General features: G+C 45.2%; 1 protein-coding gene across 1 annotated transcript in view; it reads right to left on the bottom strand.

The window, feature by feature from the left end:
• Nucleotides 1-19,280, bottom strand: part of LOC134489876 (uncharacterized) — a 112,007-nt gene that overhangs the window by 38,109 nt on the left and 54,618 nt on the right. Inside the window, exons 16-19 of the mRNA XM_063292748.1 lie at nucleotides 17,614-17,746; nucleotides 15,921-15,970; nucleotides 10,634-10,819; nucleotides 6,387-6,522 (exon numbers count right to left, since the gene is read on the bottom strand). Coding sequence (XP_063148818.1) covers nucleotides 6,387-6,522; nucleotides 10,634-10,819; nucleotides 15,921-15,970; nucleotides 17,614-17,746 — 505 coding nt within the window. The remainder of the gene's footprint in view (nucleotides 1-6,386; nucleotides 6,523-10,633; nucleotides 10,820-15,920; nucleotides 15,971-17,613; nucleotides 17,747-19,280) is intronic.

Here is a 19,280-nt window from a genome sequence, read left to right as displayed (position 1 = left end):
CATGGTTGCTCTGATAGTGCTATTAAGCATCAGGAAATTGTCCTCTGTCTTGGATACCCTGGTGGCCTCCAGTCCTGACTCCTAGCAGTCCCTGCAGGAAAGATAACCCCATCTGAATGAGTGTCAGGGGTCCTAACCACATCAAGAAGAAGCCTCGGTCTCCAGCCTTGTGGGGCCTCCAAAGGATTGGGAGGGGGAGGCATCAGTGTGGCTTTCTCATCTAAAATCTATTTCCTTCTTTTAACTGTTCTCTATTTCTACTCTTTACTTGATGGGTTAAAAATCTGGGAATCATTTTGTAGCTGAAGGATTTATTCAGGGAAATCAAATTAAGGTCCCTGAACCCCAGTTCTCAATACAGTTATTAATATTATACTATTTTTAATTCGCTCAAGAATCTACTAGTTCCTCCCCAAATGACCAGAATGCCCCCTCTACAGGTAAAGAAAAATAATTTCTCAGAGTTGGAAGTCTGGTGTCAAGGGAATTTTCTCCTAAGGAGGTTTGGGGGGGACTAGGTTTTCTCAGAGGTGCAACAAGAAGGAAAAAGTGAAAGGATCAGTTTCCTGCCTTGTTGGGTCACACTAATTAGCATTTCCACCCAGGACTCTTATATGCATGTATGAAAATATGCATATTAAAATAAGCAGGCACATCTGCTCTGGCTCTTAAGTGCTCTTTGCTTATTTGATTAGCAGAGTCCTTGGTGCTCTCTGAGCTTGGTTGCTTGCAGACGTTTCATTATCCAACTATGCAACATCATCAGTGCATCATCAGTGATGCACTGACGATGTCACCATGTCAGGTAATGAAATGTCTGCAAGCAAACAACCAAGCTCAGAGAGCACCAAGGACTCCATGGTTCAACTCTGGGCTACAGAGATTCTCTTCTATTTGATTAGCATTTGGATTCTGCTCTTCTTCAAAGGGTGAGCAGTTTTTATCATCGTCATTGTCATCACCACCACCATCATCATCATCATCCCCATAGTCATAATGCAATTTGTACATTACAAATATTCACACATTTGAAATCTATAAAACCTATTAAAATATTCTTCAAGCCAATTTCTTACAGCTCCCTTGACAAACCGCAGCAGGAATGACTATTTTGCAAGACCACTTTATTAAGACAGGGAGGGATTTGCCTACAGAGTTTCAGCAGATGAGGAATCTGACCTAGTTCTGTGGAGAAACAGGTACCATTTTCTAATGAAAAGACAGAGCCACAGAATGGGTTGGAGAGAGAGCTTTAAAGTGTACAGAATTTAACGTTTCAGAGGTCCCTAATATCAGATAATATTTGCAATCCCATGTCTGCAATCCATAATATTTTGTTTTCTTATCTGCCACAGTTCCTAGACAATGAAGCTGGGGGGGGGGGGGCATCAGAGACCAGCACTGTGGGCATCTACCAAGGCTTGGGGTTGTTAATATGTTTTCTACTACAGATTAAGGTTACTATGGTAATTAATCATTTTGGCCAGGTGAAGAGGTTGAATTTAATTGTCCTCTTTTCCAATGTTAATTTTTGCACCTGGGGAGAAGAACTTGCCTGGACTTGTTTTAGTTTCAGTTTCCCTTCTGTGTAGGCATGTAGAGAGTTAAGCAGCTCTCACTGAGAGCCTGTAAATATGTTTGCTTTCTGTAAATAAAATTATTTTTATAGAAATGCCTGGTGTGTGACTTTTCTGATCTCTCCTGGGCCAAAGGCTTTCCAAGCAATCTGCTAACAGGGGTGTCCAGAGGGGCAGTCAAAAAAGCCAAGATGGCACTAGAAAGCACACAATTGAAGCCCCACTCCTTTTTGTGCGCACACATTAAAGGGGATAGGGCGTCAATCACATGGCCATGGGGGCCCCCTTGACTTTTTTGACCCCTCTGTGGATGCCCCAAGGTAGTCCCCTCCAGAGACTTCTTGACCAGTTTGCCTTCCCCCTCTGCATCGTTCTCTGTTCATTTGCCTGTTTTCCTTGTTGTCTTTTTACATGCATTGGTGCAAACTGTTGTAGAGCAAGTGTGCAACCCATGTGGCTGCCCAGCACCCCTCCTGAGTCCCAGATTGACCAGGACAAAAAAGGCTGGCCCATTTTTAGTTTTGGGTAGGAGAGGCTTCAGGCACCCATTACTTCTCAAACTCAAAAAATCAGGTTTATATGGAGTTTGGACTTTATCCCCATTTGACCTGCAGCCTCCAACGTCCTCACGAAGCTTGGTAGGACTCTTGAGCCAAGAAAAGCTACACATTCAACTTCCAGAGGATGAAAACCAGCAAACAGACAAGGGCCGATTGTAGGAAGAAGCTGGCCTATGGGTGGTCCTTATGGACCCCATAGGGACCCCAAACATTTGGAATCAGATCTCTGCAGTCCCTGAAAACATCCTGATGTCCAGGATCCTCTACTGCTGTCATATTTGTTTGTTTTCAAATTTGTTATAGCCCCTTGTGTATATTTTAATCTTGCTAGTAAAAGCACTAAACATTTTGCTCCCTTCTTCTGTTTAATGCTTGACACAGGAGCACAGTTCAAATAGTCTCTGAGCATCATCATCACTGAATGTGACAATGGGTGGGTAAATGTCTTCATGTTAGATGTCTATGTTATTCTGAATTCAGTTCTGCTGGTTATTGGGCATGGGGAACTGCCAAGAGAATTATACAGGTAGTCCTTGACTTACAGTCATTTGTTCAGCAACCATTCAAACTTATAATGGTGCTGAAAAAATGGACTTACGACTGGTCCCCAAAGTTATGGCCATTGCAATGCCCCCATGGTCACATGATCAAAATTCAAGAGATTTATATTTGAGTGACTGGAAAAGTACTACTATCCCAGATATCAAAGACTGGATTCAAGGCATGCATAACTTAACAATTTTTGAAAAATCTATTTTCTAATACTAATGAAAAAAATCACACAATGGCTGAGATTTCATAACGTTTTTACAAGGACAGACACATTTTATGTGTCATTCCATATACTGTTATTAAATGAATATGCAGTTCGTTTCGGTAATTTATACCCACTATGTTCTTTCACAGGATTTTTCCTTTATTTTTCGTCTGTTCTGATATTAATTCAATTTGTTGGGTCTATGTATATTGCTGTCTTTTTACCATTTGCTTCTGCATATTATTTTCTCTGTATTTCTCTTCAAAAATGATCAAATTAAAATGCAAGAAATAGAATGCAAGAAAATTATACATGAAATAATGATTGTCATTTGATGTGTTCACATGACATACCAAAGCACCCTAGTAGGTGCAGGGCCCTGTTGTCTGACCCCACCCTCCCATCCTGGAAAGGCCTTCCAGCACATTTGGACTTTCCTAATGTTTGTGGTCTGGGAAACAGTGATATCCAGGATCATGATCTTGGTCTATTACAGTCTATTATAATAACAATGCACTGAACTCAACTGCTTCTCCCATTGAGCAGCTTCCTTCCTCTCTCAACCTTACTCATTTTAAGATGTGTGGACTTCAACTCCCAGAATTCCCCAGCCAGCATGTCCACACATTAAAATGGCCAAGGTTGAGAAACACTGGCCTAAGTTTTGAACCTCAGGAATGCTATTCAGATGGCTTGAGGCAGCCGGTTGGTTGTTAGTTGCTGGCTTTCTGCTTTAATTATAGTTCTCCTAGTATCTGTAATAAACTTAGCTTATCAAAGAACTGTGTCCTTGAATCTTTAGCATTTGAGTCAAAGGGACAGAAATTGTTTTCTTTCCTCAGGAATTGGAATGTGAAGTCAACAACAAGCCTTTGTTTCAGACTCCAGCTAGTGCAATGCTAAATCTCCAGTCAGGTACACCCGAGGGGGTCACCAAAATGTCAGGATGGCAGATGCAACCACAGAATTGAAGAAGCCCCTTTCTTCTGTGCAAGGGCAGGGCTTTGATCCAGGGATTGAGTTAAGTTGGGGGCAAAATGGCGATGCATGAGCCCCATGAACTGACTACGGACCTCAGTGTGTTGTGTGGATGCAGCCACTGTATAAAAGTTTTGAAATCATCTAGGGCAGGGTTTCTCAACCAGGGTTCCGCGAGAGGTCACTAGGGATTCCCTGGGAGATCACAATTTATTTTTAAAATTAGTTCAACTTCAGGCGGCTTCACATGCAAGAGGTAAGTTTCATTCTTTATTTTTAGTTTAAGAACACTGTCAATGCATATACATACATACATACATACATACAGGCCTACACAGGAAAGAAATAGAATAATTTTGCAACTTCCAGCCTATATTTGAGCCTGAATGTGCAGGGGTTTCCCGAGCCCTGAAAAATATTTCAAGGGTTCCTCCAGGGTCAAAGGTTGAGAAAGGCTGCTATAGAGAGAAGCAGTCTCACCCTTTGTGTGTGGCTGACTTAAACTCCCAGCATTCCTCACCATTAGCCATGTACGCTGGGGCCTGCTGGGAAATGAAGTTCGGCAATATGTGGAGGGCTACAGATTACACACTCCTGAGATACAAGTGATGTTTTATCTTTTGCACGTATGTAAGGGTGCACACACTTCTAGAAAGGGATGGTGTAACACTTCACATTGGGAAATTCCCAGGTGTAGGTCTGTCAATAACCCTATAATTTAGTGTACTTAGTCTAATGGCTAATCCAATTTTGTTTAGGAAGGACTGTTTCTGAAAGTCCCATAAGCCTCAAGCCAATAGTTGAAATCTTTCTATGCCCTAAGCTATCTTATTTCTGATAAAAGGAGACCAAACAAACAAAAACCACAATAAATGCTCCAAAAGGTGATTACAATTTTGCAAAAAAGGAAACAAGTCCTGTAAGAAAGAGAACACAGCCACTCTGCTTTTTATCTTTACTTGCGCTAAATCTTAGCCTAATTCTTACTGAGATACGCTTGGCCTGTATCACTCTAAGCTGCTGTTAAAATGCAGAAGCCAATAAATAAATCCTTGCATAAATCAGGAGAAGAGCTAGGCTAAAAACCTATCTTTCTGAGGTTATGCTTTTCCTCTGCAATCATTTTTAAGGACTATAATGGTTTTTATCTTGTTTTTAATAGTTGTTAGCCACGCAGAGTGAACCACCCCGTTGTATAAATTAAATAAATAAATAAGATTAATTAAATAAATAAAATTTAAGCCTTTGCCTGTATATAGTTTTTTTATGTACTGGGAAAGGGGAAAACCCCAGGGCTTTGCACCATGCTTTAAAAACGACAAATATCTTATTCTGAAAACACTTCCTTGTAAGAATAAACCTGAAGCCTACGGAGCATGCACCATACCCATGCCTATGTAAAGGACTCATAAACAAAATGATATATTGCACCTACAATTTTTGCACCTAATTTCTTTCTGTAACGTTTTAAAATGTATCCAAGACATCAGAATAGATTTTGAAACAGACCTTTGCCCATTTCTGGCTTTCCAATTTTGCAGTTCAAAAAGGAAATGAAAATGTTTGAATTCGAAACTCAGAATTCATTTTGAAAGTTTTCTCCCCCACTTAGACTCAAAATTCCCAAAAATTGTATGGGACACTATCTTGGTTGCTTTTATCAGTGCTGCATATGAAAGCAGAGCAGTTGTCACACAATGTTACCTGTCAGCTACCATGCTAATATCACTGAATGTTGGTTCTTAAAAGCTGCCACTAGTTAAAGAACCATTGTGAGGCATCCATCCGATACTTTTGCATGTCAAAAAGCAGCTAGAGATAATATTTTTATGGAACTATGATTAACAAACGTGATAAATCCAAGATGCTTAGAGAAAAAAGATATAGAAAATACAAAAACTTTGCTTAAAAAGTCAATAAAGAGACAGGTACAGTCCAAACACAAATTTACCATATATAAAATACTACCATATTGTAGTCTACTGCTACTGGGATAAACGGTAAAATCCATCCAAATTTGATAGAATTACGGTTCCTGCCTCTGATGCCTTATTATTCAAACTTCATTTGTGATTTATTTTCTAATCTAGCAATTGAAGAGGCCTTTTTAACTCACATCTCAGTTGTTACGTGATCTAGAGTTTTCCAATGTTGGGCAGTTAATATTTTTAGCTGGTAAAATTAAATAGATAATCAATCCCTTATTTCTAAGATGCCAAAAAGCAGTTATGCAAAATACAGGTAGCAAAGGCTGGAGAGAAGGAAAGTCCGAAAACAGCAAATATTCACTAGCAAAGAGTATCAACACTGGAACTGAAAAAAAAAAATTAAAAGCTCGCTTGTTTTCAGCCGTTCTATGTGACAACCCTTCTCTCACACCGTTGCGGCTTCATTGTCAACAGAACAAAGGTCTGAGAAGTTTGAGGCTTCAAGCACCGTCAGCTTCATTGAAGCACAACCCTGTTGTGGTCATCTGGAGTCCTCACCAGCTGTTTCCTGAATCCTTTAGCTTACCTGTGCCAAATGCCCCCAGGGCGAAGGCGATGTAAAACAGCTGATGAAGCCTCTGCATTCCTCCTTCCCCTTTCTGCCCTCTTTCAGCTTCTCTGCTTCTGCCTTGGTAGTGACAGCACCAGTGCGGGGCAGCTGCTTATGAAATGTTGACTTTCCTCCCTCCAAACAAATTGTTGGCTAACCCCACCCCGAGAAAGCAGCTGAGTTTTGGGAAATAGCACGTCCATTAAGCAACCCTAGAGCTGGGTGGGAGGGGATGAAGGCAAGAAGACGTTGGCCAGCAGGTGGACAGGAATCCCCAAGGCTTTGGGGAAAGAAATCAGGGCAAATCTGCCTCTTGGAGGTAGGAAAGGAGGAAAGGTCATCAGGAAAATTCCCAGCTTTAATGCATAACAGAGGAAAGTTTCATGATCTGGACTATGCCAGAGGATTACTGGAGGCCAGGCATGTATCAGATACTGGCTATTGCTAAGCAGTGGGGCTAACCTGAAGCCCACACGCATGGTTCCTGCTTTTTAGTGGTAATATTGCTAAATGATAGAAATGGATGCGAGCTTCATCTTGCAAAAACCTATCGTGTCCATTTCCACTTCCTCTTTTTTCCTTGGCAAATAATTGGACTGCCAAACCCTGACCTTGTTATCAAATGTTGGCAACATGAAACTAGTCGTGGGCCAAATGGGAAGAGCTGATCTAGAGGCAGCCCCCTAAGGCTAACCAGGTTCTAAAAATCAGGGTATCAGTGTCAAAGGATAAAGGAAACTGTAATTTAATCTGAACCTGGAAGCAAGATTTGCTATTAGCAGGATTCTGGACATGTAAACGTCCAAGTATATTCAGATGTTGAACCACCCTCTATGCTATAAACTGAATCTACCAAATTATCCAGAACTGCCAGAGCAGATTATTCCAGCTAAAATAAGCCAGTGCAAGAAGCCAGGTTGTGCCATTAAGACAGCCAGGCAAGTTGAGCTTATAGCATAATTCACTAGCTGTGCCTTGTAGCAGGAGAGCCATGTTGGTCTATGTTAGCCACAGAAGGAGTCTGGTAGCACCTTTTCAGACTAACCTTTTATTAAAAGAGTTGATTGGAACTGGGCGGCATCCAAATTGGATAAATAAATATGCCTTTGTTGCATCTGATGAAGTGAGCTGTAACTCACAAAAGCTTACGCCCGGGGATGTCCACAGGGTAGGGTAAAAAAAATAAAGATGGCAACCAAGATGGTGTGATTGAAGATCTACCTATTTTTGATGTGAGTTGCATGTGCAGAGCTTTGATCGCATCGCCATGGCTACCATTATGACTTTTTGACCATACAGTATTTGCAGAGAACCGACCAATGGCTGTGTTTAGGCTAACCCAGTGTCTCCTGGGTATTCCCTCCTACAAGGGGAAGACTTGTAGGGCAGCTGTGAGGACTTTGCTAGGCATCTATCAAAGGAAGTCATTCAGATTTGCTTAAACTTGGAATCTGGCTGTAATGGTCCTATGGAGTTGCCCGGTTATCTGGGAAAAGTTTGAGCCTCTTAGCCTTGATAAAATAGACAGGGCCCGTGGACCTGTAGTTTCAGCCACCTGGGTTTTAGATCCCATGTCCCTCCTGGTTAATTAGGGTCTCCTGGGAGGTGACATGTGGTTGGGTCCATGCAGTGGCTTCACTGTGGGATGGGGTGGTTCCACCCACCTTGAAAGAGACAAATTTCTGCCCCCTCCTCAAGAGGCCACTGCTGGACCCAGTGAATCTGGACAGTTTTCACCCATCTCCAGCCTTCCTGCTCACCTCACCAGATCCAACAGGAAGGGAATGCTGCAAGTCCCTTCCATTATACAATGTCATCTTGTTGGAGTCATGCCTTCTCTGTGACAGTGCCTGCCCTGTGGGACAGCACCCCTCTGGAGATCTGGATGGCCTTGACCCTGTTAGCCTTTCATGAGGCATTAAAGACCTGGCTGTCTACCTAGACATTCAGACCAAGAGGTTAAGCAATCTTTGCTGGTCAGTGTTGTTTCCTTACAAATTGGAATTGTTGTTGTGTCTTCATAAGATGTAATGGGCTGAGTTGTTGCAGTTGTTGTCTTTAACTTTCTTTGCTGTCCATACATACATACATACCCAGTGGATACCCCTGCTTATGATTTTTAATCCTATTTGCTAGGTCTGAAAAGGTGCTACCAGACTCCGGATTTTTAGCTGTGCTTTGAAGAAGAGAGTGTTCCCAACTAAATCTTTTAGGGCTGGGTAATCCCAAGATCAATTGATGGAACTATTTCAGACAACTTCCAGCAGGCCAAACACCCTAGTATTAAAAATAATCCGTTGCCTTTCTCTATCCAGAATCCATTGGGAGAGGTGTGTGTGTAACTTTATTTATACAAGTTACTTGTATTTGTTGTTGTTGTTTGGTATTTCTTATCTATGATTTGATGAATGCATACCTTTACTATCCTTTAAAAGAAAAGAGAAAGTATCCATTGCTCAGGGCAAGGTTGTGGGTCCTTCTCAGTCCCACTCCTTGAAATTCCCGGCCCTGTTGGGTCCCAAGTCCAACTGCTGTCCATGTTTGAAGAGAGGCCTGATGAGTCTAACTCATTGTTTTTTCAGCAAGCACACCCACTCATACTCAGTTGCCAAGTCTGCTTCCTTTGGCTTCATAGGAAAAGAGGAGGGAAAGGGGCAGTGGCCATGAGGGACGTGTTTCATACTTGCAATTCAGCTTCTAAGCTTTTCCCCACCAGCACCTCAGGATACAAACAGGACCTAGCAACTTCTTTTTTTCAGTTGTGTCCCCTGATGTTGCTTTCGTATCATTCCAAGCCCATGAGACAGGCATAAATCATCCTTAGGTGTCCTAGTATGTATTTCCCCTTATTCCAACACCATCCAAGGGCAACCTTAAGGTGGCTCAGATCTTTTCCACTGGACTGGCAGCCCAGGAACTGATGAAACAGAACCAGGATCGGAGCTGGCAGCGAGGAGAACAAATGTCATGCCAGTCTGCTTTTCTGCTGACTCAAAGATAGGTGGAAAGAACTTCCAGTCAGTGGTGGCAGGAAATGGAAAGCTGTTATTAGAGCTTTAGGCCACCGTAAAATCATAGCCAACATCTTTCCCTTAACTCCCTGCTGGAAGTATATGCAGACATACCACTTCACTTCTCTTGCACAAAGATTATATCCTGCATGAAAAAAATAATCCATAATGGATCTATTGGGTTATTCATTTATTTTTAGAAAGAATTCAGGGACATCACTGATTAAGAAGAGCATTATGGTTTTCTGTATCACTTTTCTTTGTTTTGTGTTGCTTTCTTAAATGATGTCCAAATTTAAAATGTAATTATGATGCTGGACAAGGACATGCACAAGCGTGTGTGTGTGTGTGTGTGTGTCCAACAAGTCAAGATGGCAACACAGTCGTGCCCCTCCCACAGATGCCACAGAGGCTAACCTGAACGGGACAAGGAACAGCAGAACATTCCTGGCACTTCAGAACTTCTGTGCTTTGAATTAAAAGCATCCTATTTCCTGTTTCAGACTTATTTATTGCTTCCTGGGGATTTCTAATGAGTCGCCTCTAACCCCATCAGTTCCTGATTCACTGGTTTCCTCAGATATCTTTCTTTTCCCATACAATAGCTGCTTTGCAAACTACGAAATACATTATGCTATGTAATAATGTAATAATTCAAAGAACATACAAAAAGAAACTACTTATGGCACTATATAGACAGACATTCTGTCTGGGAAAACAAGAATTGACACTAAGAATCAATTGAGACATGCTACTCCATTGACGATCAGTTTATTTAATAGTAATCCTGCTGCTATGCTCCGTAAGAAGTAATAATAAACAGGGCAGAAAGAGCAAGGAGAAAGCGTTTAATTGCCATTGCCTTAATTAACATTAGAAAGCTTTGAGGGAATGGAATTAACTTTTGAATAAATATTATGCAAGGATCTTGGAAGAAGACAAGCAGAGGTGCATAATATATTGTGAAAGTAACCACTGGCTTGATTCTATTTCCAGCTGATAGGCATTCTTGCAATGTCTGGGGAAGGAACTCAAGGCTCTGACCTGATGAGCTTTGGACCAAATTTGGTTTTGATCCTTCTGCTGAGAATATAAATAGTTGAATCACCAGATGTCATCAAGGTAACTTTTAATAAGTATTATTACGGAGATTGCTGGCTTGGCAAATACTGTAAGGAAGAATTCTGGCTAAGAGTAAGTACTAGAAGTTCATTGCATGGGAATGAATCTCAAGGATTTGCCCAGATGTTGTCTTAACCAGTTCTGCACTTGAAAGAGACTGATATAGAAATTTCGTGGTTTATGTTCTTTGCTAGGAGGATCTCGTATTATCTCCATGTTGTCATTTTTCTTCTTCTGTGCACACGGGTCATATGTGCCCCAGCTGATCACACCCACCTATCAAGAAAGACAAAGAAATTGTAAATGGTAAATACCAAACTAAATAACCTGGATCTGATCAGGTCAGTCACTAATTGTTATTATTAATGCTCTTGGCCAAGCTAGATCTCACTAATGTTTCCCTTCAGCTGGGATGGATCAGGGAAGTGTTCTTCATGCCAGGCGTCCCAGCTATTCTCAGAGCATCTAAAGCTGGAGCTAGAGTGCCCATCCAGGAATACTGGAGAGCAGAATGCCCGTCTTCCAAAGCCAACTGTTGAAAGATTTCTTCCCTTCTCCCTCCCAAGCCCCTTTCCCTCTAACCCCAGGATCCTTGAGGGTCTCTTGAGGCCATCAAGCCATTCTCCGCTTAACTGCAGAAATCTATACAGAAGCAAATGGCTTGTTCCGTCTCTGCCTGAGGACACCCAATGATGGGAACCCAACCCTCTCTCTGGATCACTGATTTTAGGACAGCAGAGAACAGCTTGTGCCTGCCCTGTTAAGACCTGTTTTGCTGCCCATCTGGAAAGCTGAACATCAGAATTGACTCTAGGCTACCAAAAAAGGGATGACTGGAACACTCTCTAAGAGAATGGCTTGTTGTCTATTAGCTACAGATTTACTTAAAGTCCTGTCATGTACAGAGCAGCGAGATGAGTCCCAAGGAAGATCTAAGCTGACCAACATCAGGAAGTATTTCTGAGGTGTGGATTCACAACGGAAGTTCTGACCTCTTAAGAAGTCCATCATCAAAAGAGAGACCTCTTTCACTGTATGAGAGATCACATGTGAGTATCACTAGGAAACATGGCTAATAAATAATCATCCCTTTAATAAAAATAACTTATATTTAAGTTTGGTATTGGTCTCATGCTTGTATTATTCCATATCCTACTCTAACAATCCTGCAGTGCGGGACTGATGACAAGACCCAGGTTCTAGTTCATCTTGGACATAAAAACTCATTGAGTGACTGGGGCAGTCCCTTTCTCTCAGCAGGATTATAAATCTAATATTTATTTTTATTTTATTTCTCAAATTTATCACTGCCCATCTCCCAGAAGGGACTCTGGGCGGTTTACAATAAAACATAAATAAAAATATAAAACTGTAAAACTGTAAAACACTATAATACACAATAAAATAAATACAATAAAAACCCCAATGGCTGAAGTTCTCTGTGATTTGCAAGCAGAGCAGGGTCCTTCTAAGAGACTAACCATCCCCAGGAATGACTACTCTCTCTCCTACCCCAGGCATAATTACAGAACCAGGTCTTTAGTTGTTTCCTAAAGTCTATGAGGGGGGAGCCAATCTCACTTCTGGGGGAAGGATATTCCAAAGGGCAGGGGCTGTTGCAGAGAAGGCCTGCCTCCTGGACCCCTCCAGATGGAATTCCCTTGCAGACAGGGTCCGCAGCATGCCCTCTCTGCATGAGAGGGTGGGACAGGCTGATGATACGGGGAAGAGGCGGCCCCTTAGGTAACCTGGACTGCTCTTCACCCCAATGGCTGAAGTTCTCTGTGATTTGCAAGCAGAGCAACCATGGTTGATGGTATCAAAAGCCGCTGAGAGGTCAAGAAGAGCAAGGAGGGATGCACTGCCTCCATCCCGCTCCTGCCAGAGGTCATACATAAGTGCGACCAATGCCGTTTCCATCCCATAACCGGGCTTGAAACCTGACTGAAAGGGGTCTAGATAATCCGTTTCATCCAGAATCCTCAGGAGCTGCAAAGCCACCACTTTCTCAACCACCTTCCCCAAAAAGGGGAGGTGGGAGACTGGGCAAAAATTGTCCAGTATAGTACGGTCCAGCAATGGTTTCTTGAGGAGGGGGCGCACCAGCGCTTCCTTAAAGGCTGCTGGGAACACCCCCTCTCTCAGGGATGTATTTACCATTGCCTGGACCCAGCCACATGTCACCTCCCGCGCTGCTTTCACCAGTCAGGAGGGGCATGGATCTAATTGGCAAGTGGTAGCATTTACAGTCCGGAGGATCCTGTCCACTTCCTCGGGTTCAACAGGATCGAACTGGTCCCAGATAACCTGGTAAGTACATTCCCTGGGTATCTCCTCCGACTCTGTCTCACGCTTGGAGTCCATCTCGATCCGGATCCAAGCGATTTTATCCTGAAAATTCCTCAGCACGGCCCTGTAGATGGATTTCTGACTCCCTTTTCCCCAAAAGGGATCAGGTAATCTTAAACAGGGTCGCCGGGCAGCATTCTGTGGATGCAATAAGAGCGGAGAAGTACTGGCGCTTCGCCACTCTTACCGCCACAAGGTAGGCCTTAATCGCGGCTCTAGCTTGTGTTCGGTCAGGTTCAGTTTTTGTCTTCCTCCAGGGGCACTCTAGGCGTCTCTTAGCCCTCTTCAAAACCCTCAGCTCCTCCGCAAACCACGGGGAGTGCCGGGTTTGGGTGGGCAAGAGAGGCCGCACAGGTGCGATCCTGTCCAAGGCTCTGGCTGCCTCCCTATTCCAGGATGCAGCTAGGGCCTCCACTGGACCGTGCAGGAGAGACTCGGGTATAACCCCCAGCTCCCTCTGAAACCCAGCCGGGTCCATCAGTCGCCGGGGGCGGACCAATCGAATGGGTCCTGCCTCCGTGCGGAGGGGAACGGCACGAGAGAATCTCAAGGCCACCAGGGCATGATCCGACCGTGACAAAGGGGAAAGCTGTAATTCTCCCCTCAGATCATCTTGCCACTGCTCCGACAAGAAAACTAGGTCTGGGGTGAGGCCACTGTCTTGAGTCAGGTCCTGAATAATCTGGAACAGGCCCATGGCTGCCATGGTAGCCATGGACTCCTGGGCTGCTTCCGAGGCCTGCCCCAGGGAAGGCAGATTGAAGCCCCCCAACACCCTAAGCCTGGGGAACTCCACTGCCAAACCTGAGACGGCCTCCAGCTCAGGCAGGGAGGTTGCGATGCAGCAGGGAGGCTGGTACAGCAGCAACACTCCCAACTGCTCTCGAGCACCCAACTTGAAGAACAGGGTCTCACACCCGGCCACTTGTGGAGCAGGGCCCCTGAAGGCCACCAGAGACTCTCGGATGACAACTGCCACCCCTCCTCTCCTGCCCTGAGGTCGCGGCTGGTGCCAGACTCGAAACCCAGCCGGGCATATCTCCGAAAGAGCAACACCTCCTTCCACGCCCAGCCAGGTTTCAGTAATACACGCCAGATCTGCCCCCTCTTCTGTGATCAAGTCACATATGAGGGGGGCCTTGTTGTTTATTGACCTGGCGTTACAGAGCAGCAGCCGAAAGTCAGGACAACCACGAGTCGGCTGTCCAGGGCCCGGGTTCGAGCACAGAGGGCCGGAACTTGCCACAGGTAACAAGCACCGGGGGTGTCTTCCTCTATGATGACCCGCCCTCTGGCTCCCGTCATATCGTCCCCTACCCGTCACCACCTCAATCACCTGCCCCGCCCTACAACCCCTGGGATCTCGGGGTCCATTAGCCCCCACTCCTGGACTCCTGAGATCGCTGGTTAAGGAGAGGGACCCCTCCATTTGTTCACACAACCACACTTCAACTCAATCACAGGGCGATGGGGGCCCCCCAGTGCACCAGCTCACGCTCTTGGCACTGGTAGAGCCCAACCACCGCCCACACTCACACCCTGTGCCCCCCCCCGGCTTCTCTCACTAGTCAGCAGGGGGCAACCCAACCACTACTCCTCACCTCCTGCCTCTCACTCAGGAGGTGGGTGTTCTCACACTACCCATCCAAACCTGGGCACCCACTCACGTCTCTCACACCTGAGGGGGCCTGCCATTCACCATTTAGGGATCCCTAATAGCCTAATTATATCCTGGGATGGTTAGGAAGGGATGGTCAGTTGATCTGCTATAGTCTCTATCTCGATGTTCTCAAATCCAGTTGTTTTAAAATCAGCCAAAGCAGTATTAGAAGCCTTAGGCTGTGCCCACATCTGAGTGCCCTGAGAGAACTCCAGAGTCCGCCACTCCCCCAGAGTCCTGTCTTTAAGTCTCCACCAAATCCACCTTCCAAGTCCTTGTGCCACTATACCAGTCCTCCTGCTCAGAGACCGCCCGGCTTGCTTTGTCATGCTGCAATTCATCGGTGCCTCAAACCCCCAGTCCGCAGTGTTCTCAGTTCCAGCCTCTTGCTCGTTGTCTGGGGTCTTGCGCCCCAAGTCCATTACCAAGGCCGGCCCAATGCCCCTGGCCAGCTGGTCAATCCACTGCTGCCAGATTCTCCCAGCCTCCAAAGTCCGCTGCACCGCCCGGTTCTGCTGCCCTGCCAAGGCTGGACTAGCATCCCGGGTTTGCTGCTTCGCCTGCCACCAGGCGCCCCAGAGCCTCAAAGCCACAAAGCCTTGCCGTGGAAATGCTGCCACCCCCGCTTCAACTGGGGGCTCCGGTGGAGGCAAGGACAGGAGGGGGGAGGAATAATAAATAAATAAAACCTCACCCTCTCTTTCTAGCAGCAGTGGAGATAAAGTGGGGGTTAAAAATAAATCTAATAAGAAAATCATGGCCTCTCCCTGCAGCGGCAGTGTTCAAATGCTACCTTAGGGATAAACTGAAAGAGATCCTCACGTATGTGTCATGGTATGAGAGAAAGACCTTGAGAGACAGGGCAAAGAGATGCTGCCAAAAGAACAGTCAGATAAGAGGCAGCATAGCCCGCAGCTATGGGCAGGGCAAGAGGCTCAGAGGAGACCCTCCCTAGTTTCTCAGGCTGTAAAAGAGACAGGGTGGGGGGAATTGTACTTTCACACTTGCAAGATTCTGTCAATGCAGCTTTACAATAAAGTAGAATGAGCTCATCTGGTTGTGATTCCTATCTGGTTTACTCTGCAAGGCCAACAGTATGCTACCTTGAGCTCCTAATAACTACCACTACCACCACCACTTAAAGGTTGCAGGACTCTGGCTAGGTTCACATACTGAACTAAGTTATAACTGTCATGGTCAGGCCACACCACTGTGGTTTGTTCCATAAACCACAGATTTAAACAATCCTGGCTTAGCGACAGGTAGGATCTCAGGAGTGACTGGGTGGAGCCCAGCTGAAGAGAGCTTTGACCTACTATCTCCAGCTACTGTGCATGCCATATTCAAATCCAGTACAAGATTCGTTACCTGAAAATGTCTTTCTCTCCTTTCCACAAAGAGCGATCCGCCTGATTCACCTGCAAAAGGGGGAGAAGAAGGGAAATTAAACAGGGGACAAGCTTCACCACTTCCTGCCACCTCCGGGAGAAAAAAGTTCAAATGTTATTTTCAGGCCTTGCAAAACTGGCCAATGCTTAACTGCTGATTAGAGGAACAACAGAAGAAGACCTCTTTGTCTCTCCTGATCAGAGATCCATCTTCACATCTGGGGATAGTTAAGATAGAGAACCTACAGAATGACCTGATTTAATTGGAAGGTAATTGTTTATTTCTCACTAGCCTTCGATAGCTCCTTTTAAAAAAAAGAAATGAAAACAGATTATCTCACATAGATCATACTTCTTAGAATTCTTCCCTCTGGGTTAAACATGGTAACTTTGTTCCTACTATTTCATTTGAAATGTCAATTGATATCTTACGGTTGATAAAGCCAAAGTAGCTGTAGAGCTTATTCTGGTCATCAAGATGCAAGCTATGTCAGCTTGCATCCAGCCACTCCGTGGAGGAGGAATTGTGTAATTATTCCTCCTCCTCTTCCTCCTTTCAATCTACAGCAGGCTGAAGGCTATAGACCATTATCTTCCACGCTAGTCCAGTGTGGATTGGTAGGTGGATGTTTTTCGACTTCCAGTCTAGGACTGAGACTGATGGCCCCAACATCATTCAATTAGTTTCCAGGCCTAAGGACCAGAACTCATGGTCTCCTGGCTTCTAATCTAGTGCCTTGAAACACTACGCCAAACTGGCCCTCAAAATTTCTAAGTAGCCGCCAGGAAATGTACCTTATTCCTACACTCATCTGATCCTTTGGGTGTCTGAAACAGACAAGGCACTGAGCCAGGCACTCAGCTCACAGCAAGGACCAGAAAGTTTGGAGCAGGAGGGGAAGGGTTCTGCAAGTGGAAGTTGCCGTCATATCAGTGGGTAAATTCAACATGATAAGGAAATTCCCTGGACTGAAAGATCTTTGTTATTAGAAAATATTTGCCCAGCAGGGACCAGCAACGTGATGCATCCAACCTCTCTTCACCCCACTTAAATGTCCTCTTAAGAAATAATAAAGTAAAATAAAATAACTTATCTACCTACCTACCTACCCACCCAGCTCTGCACTGGTTTATTTGAACCTGAGGCAAAGTTGGCTCTTCCATCTGCAATGCTGCAGTTCTGTAAAATCTCCCAGTGGCCCATTATCCCACTGGTGGGCCCTTGCCCTAGGATCACTGGCTATTAGCCTGGATGGTCATGGGACTGCCTCTGAAGGCCATCTGCTGGGAGACCAGTGGGCTTCCTTGTGCAGTTGGGGGGCCACGGTGAAAGCAGACTGCTGGCTAGAAGGCTCAGGGGTCCGATCCAGCAGGGCACTGCTTATATCTATGGTCTTCAGCATCCTGTTCCTGGCCCCTTTCTTCTATCTGTTGGGTAGTTGAAGGAAGCACTGACTGGCTTATGATATTATCAGAACTTCCATTAGGACAATACTAGGTCAGCCTCAAACTATTTGTAAAGGATTGGGGAGTGGAAATGGTGCGAAACACTCCTTGTCTAGTGACTCAAACTTAGGTGAAATAGCTTTGCCAGAATTCAGCCCTACCTCTTTGACATGCACACTTATACACACAATGGGGATACAGTCACACTTCTTTTGCAGCTAAATAACCTTTGCAAGTGGATGTTTCCAACGACCTGTCTTCTCCGCTGCACAGGAATCTGTCTGTCACCACTTCGAAGATATTGGACACATTGGAATATATCATTCCCTTCTGAATAGCTCCAGAAATACACATGGGACGCTGCGAGAAGCAACAGGTTAACAGATCTGTTACTGAAGTAGCTAGTGGGACCATTGGATCAAGTGCTTTCCACCTATACTTGTGTGTGTGCACCTTCAAATCCTGGCAACAGCCTGGACTAGTCCCTACAGTTTTTTTGGCAAGGTTTTTAGGAAATGGGCTGCCCTTGCCTCCTCTGTCCTAGGGCTGAGAGGGAGTGACTGGCCCAAGATCACCCAGCTGGCTTTGTGCCTCACCCTGATTTCTAGCTTGGTGCCTTGACCACTACACCAGACTGGCTCTCCACCTGTTCTTGAGTCAACAGAAAATTATACTGGCATGAAATCGGCTGGCCCCAATGTTGATTTCTCCCCTGCACCCATTGTGTCTGTTCTGAGTCACCACTGAAGGCTGCTGGGGTCTGAGTGCAGGATTCTGGCTTTGCAGCATTCCTGCACATTTCTGAACATCACCAGCTGATAGGAAGCCACCCCCACACCCCCAGTTAGGATAGTGATATAGGGAGCGAGTTGGGGAAATGTCTGGGCCAATGCAATAAAGCCAGTTCTTCGGGTCACGATGCTGGGTGTGGAGGGATGTGGCTCTCTTGCTTTAACATGCAGCTTCCCCAGCCTGCCAGTAAGCTGGTGCATGTCCTTGTTCAGTGCACAGCTGCAGTGCTTGAAGAGCATATGCTCAAAACAAGCTCAGCAATCAGGTGTTTGATTTATGGGCTTACCCTACATGTAGTGAGGTGGGACAAGTTCCCCTTTTGCGCGGAATAAGCCCCCTGAACAGCTGACAAGGTTGTTTGGAGCACAGATTTAGCTCTACACAAGGCCATCAGCCAGCTGTTTGGTAGGCTTCTCCTGGGTGCGGAAAGGAGGGTGGTGTTCCCACTTTACCATGCAGCTTGGCCAGTGTTGGTTTAAAATCTGTGCCCAAACTAAGATAAAATAAAGATCCAGCTATATTGTTTTCCCAATGGCCTGCTATGGAGGCCAAGTGTTGGATTTTGAAGAAGCAGAACAGAAGGAGTATTGATGCTTTGAACTTGGTGATGGGAACACTGACCAGAAGACCCAAAGGGCCAGGTTGAGGACAGAGCATCCATCCATCCATCCATTTCCCACTACAGGTTCCTCACTAATGACTTATGGCATCTACCACTGCTGTAATGGTATGTGGGAAAGACTTTGGGAGACAGGGCCAAGAGACGCTGCCTAGGGAACGGTCAGATAAGAGACGGCATAGCCCACAGCTAGCTAGTGGGTGGAGCAAGAAGCTCAGGAGGGACCCTCCCTAGTTTCTCAGGCTGTAAAGGAGACGGCAGGAGAATTGTACTTTCAGACATGTAAGACTCTATTAATGTAGCTTTACAATAAAGCAGAATTAGTTTATCTGGTTGTGTTTCCTGTCTGGTCTACCTAGTAAGGCTGACAATTGCTGAGTTCTCCATCCATCCCAGAGTCAGAGAAAACTATCAACATAAATGTACTGTTCCGACTTCCGGTGGGAACATGGCAGACTGAGCAGCTGTGCCCACAAGCTCCGC

This window comes from Candoia aspera, chromosome 2 (genome assembly GCF_035149785.1).
Source record: "Candoia aspera isolate rCanAsp1 chromosome 2, rCanAsp1.hap2, whole genome shotgun sequence".
NCBI lineage: Eukaryota > Metazoa > Chordata > Lepidosauria > Squamata > Boidae > Candoia > Candoia aspera.
The sequence above is the reverse complement of the archived record's forward strand: the minus strand, read 5'-3'. Positions and strand labels throughout refer to the sequence as shown.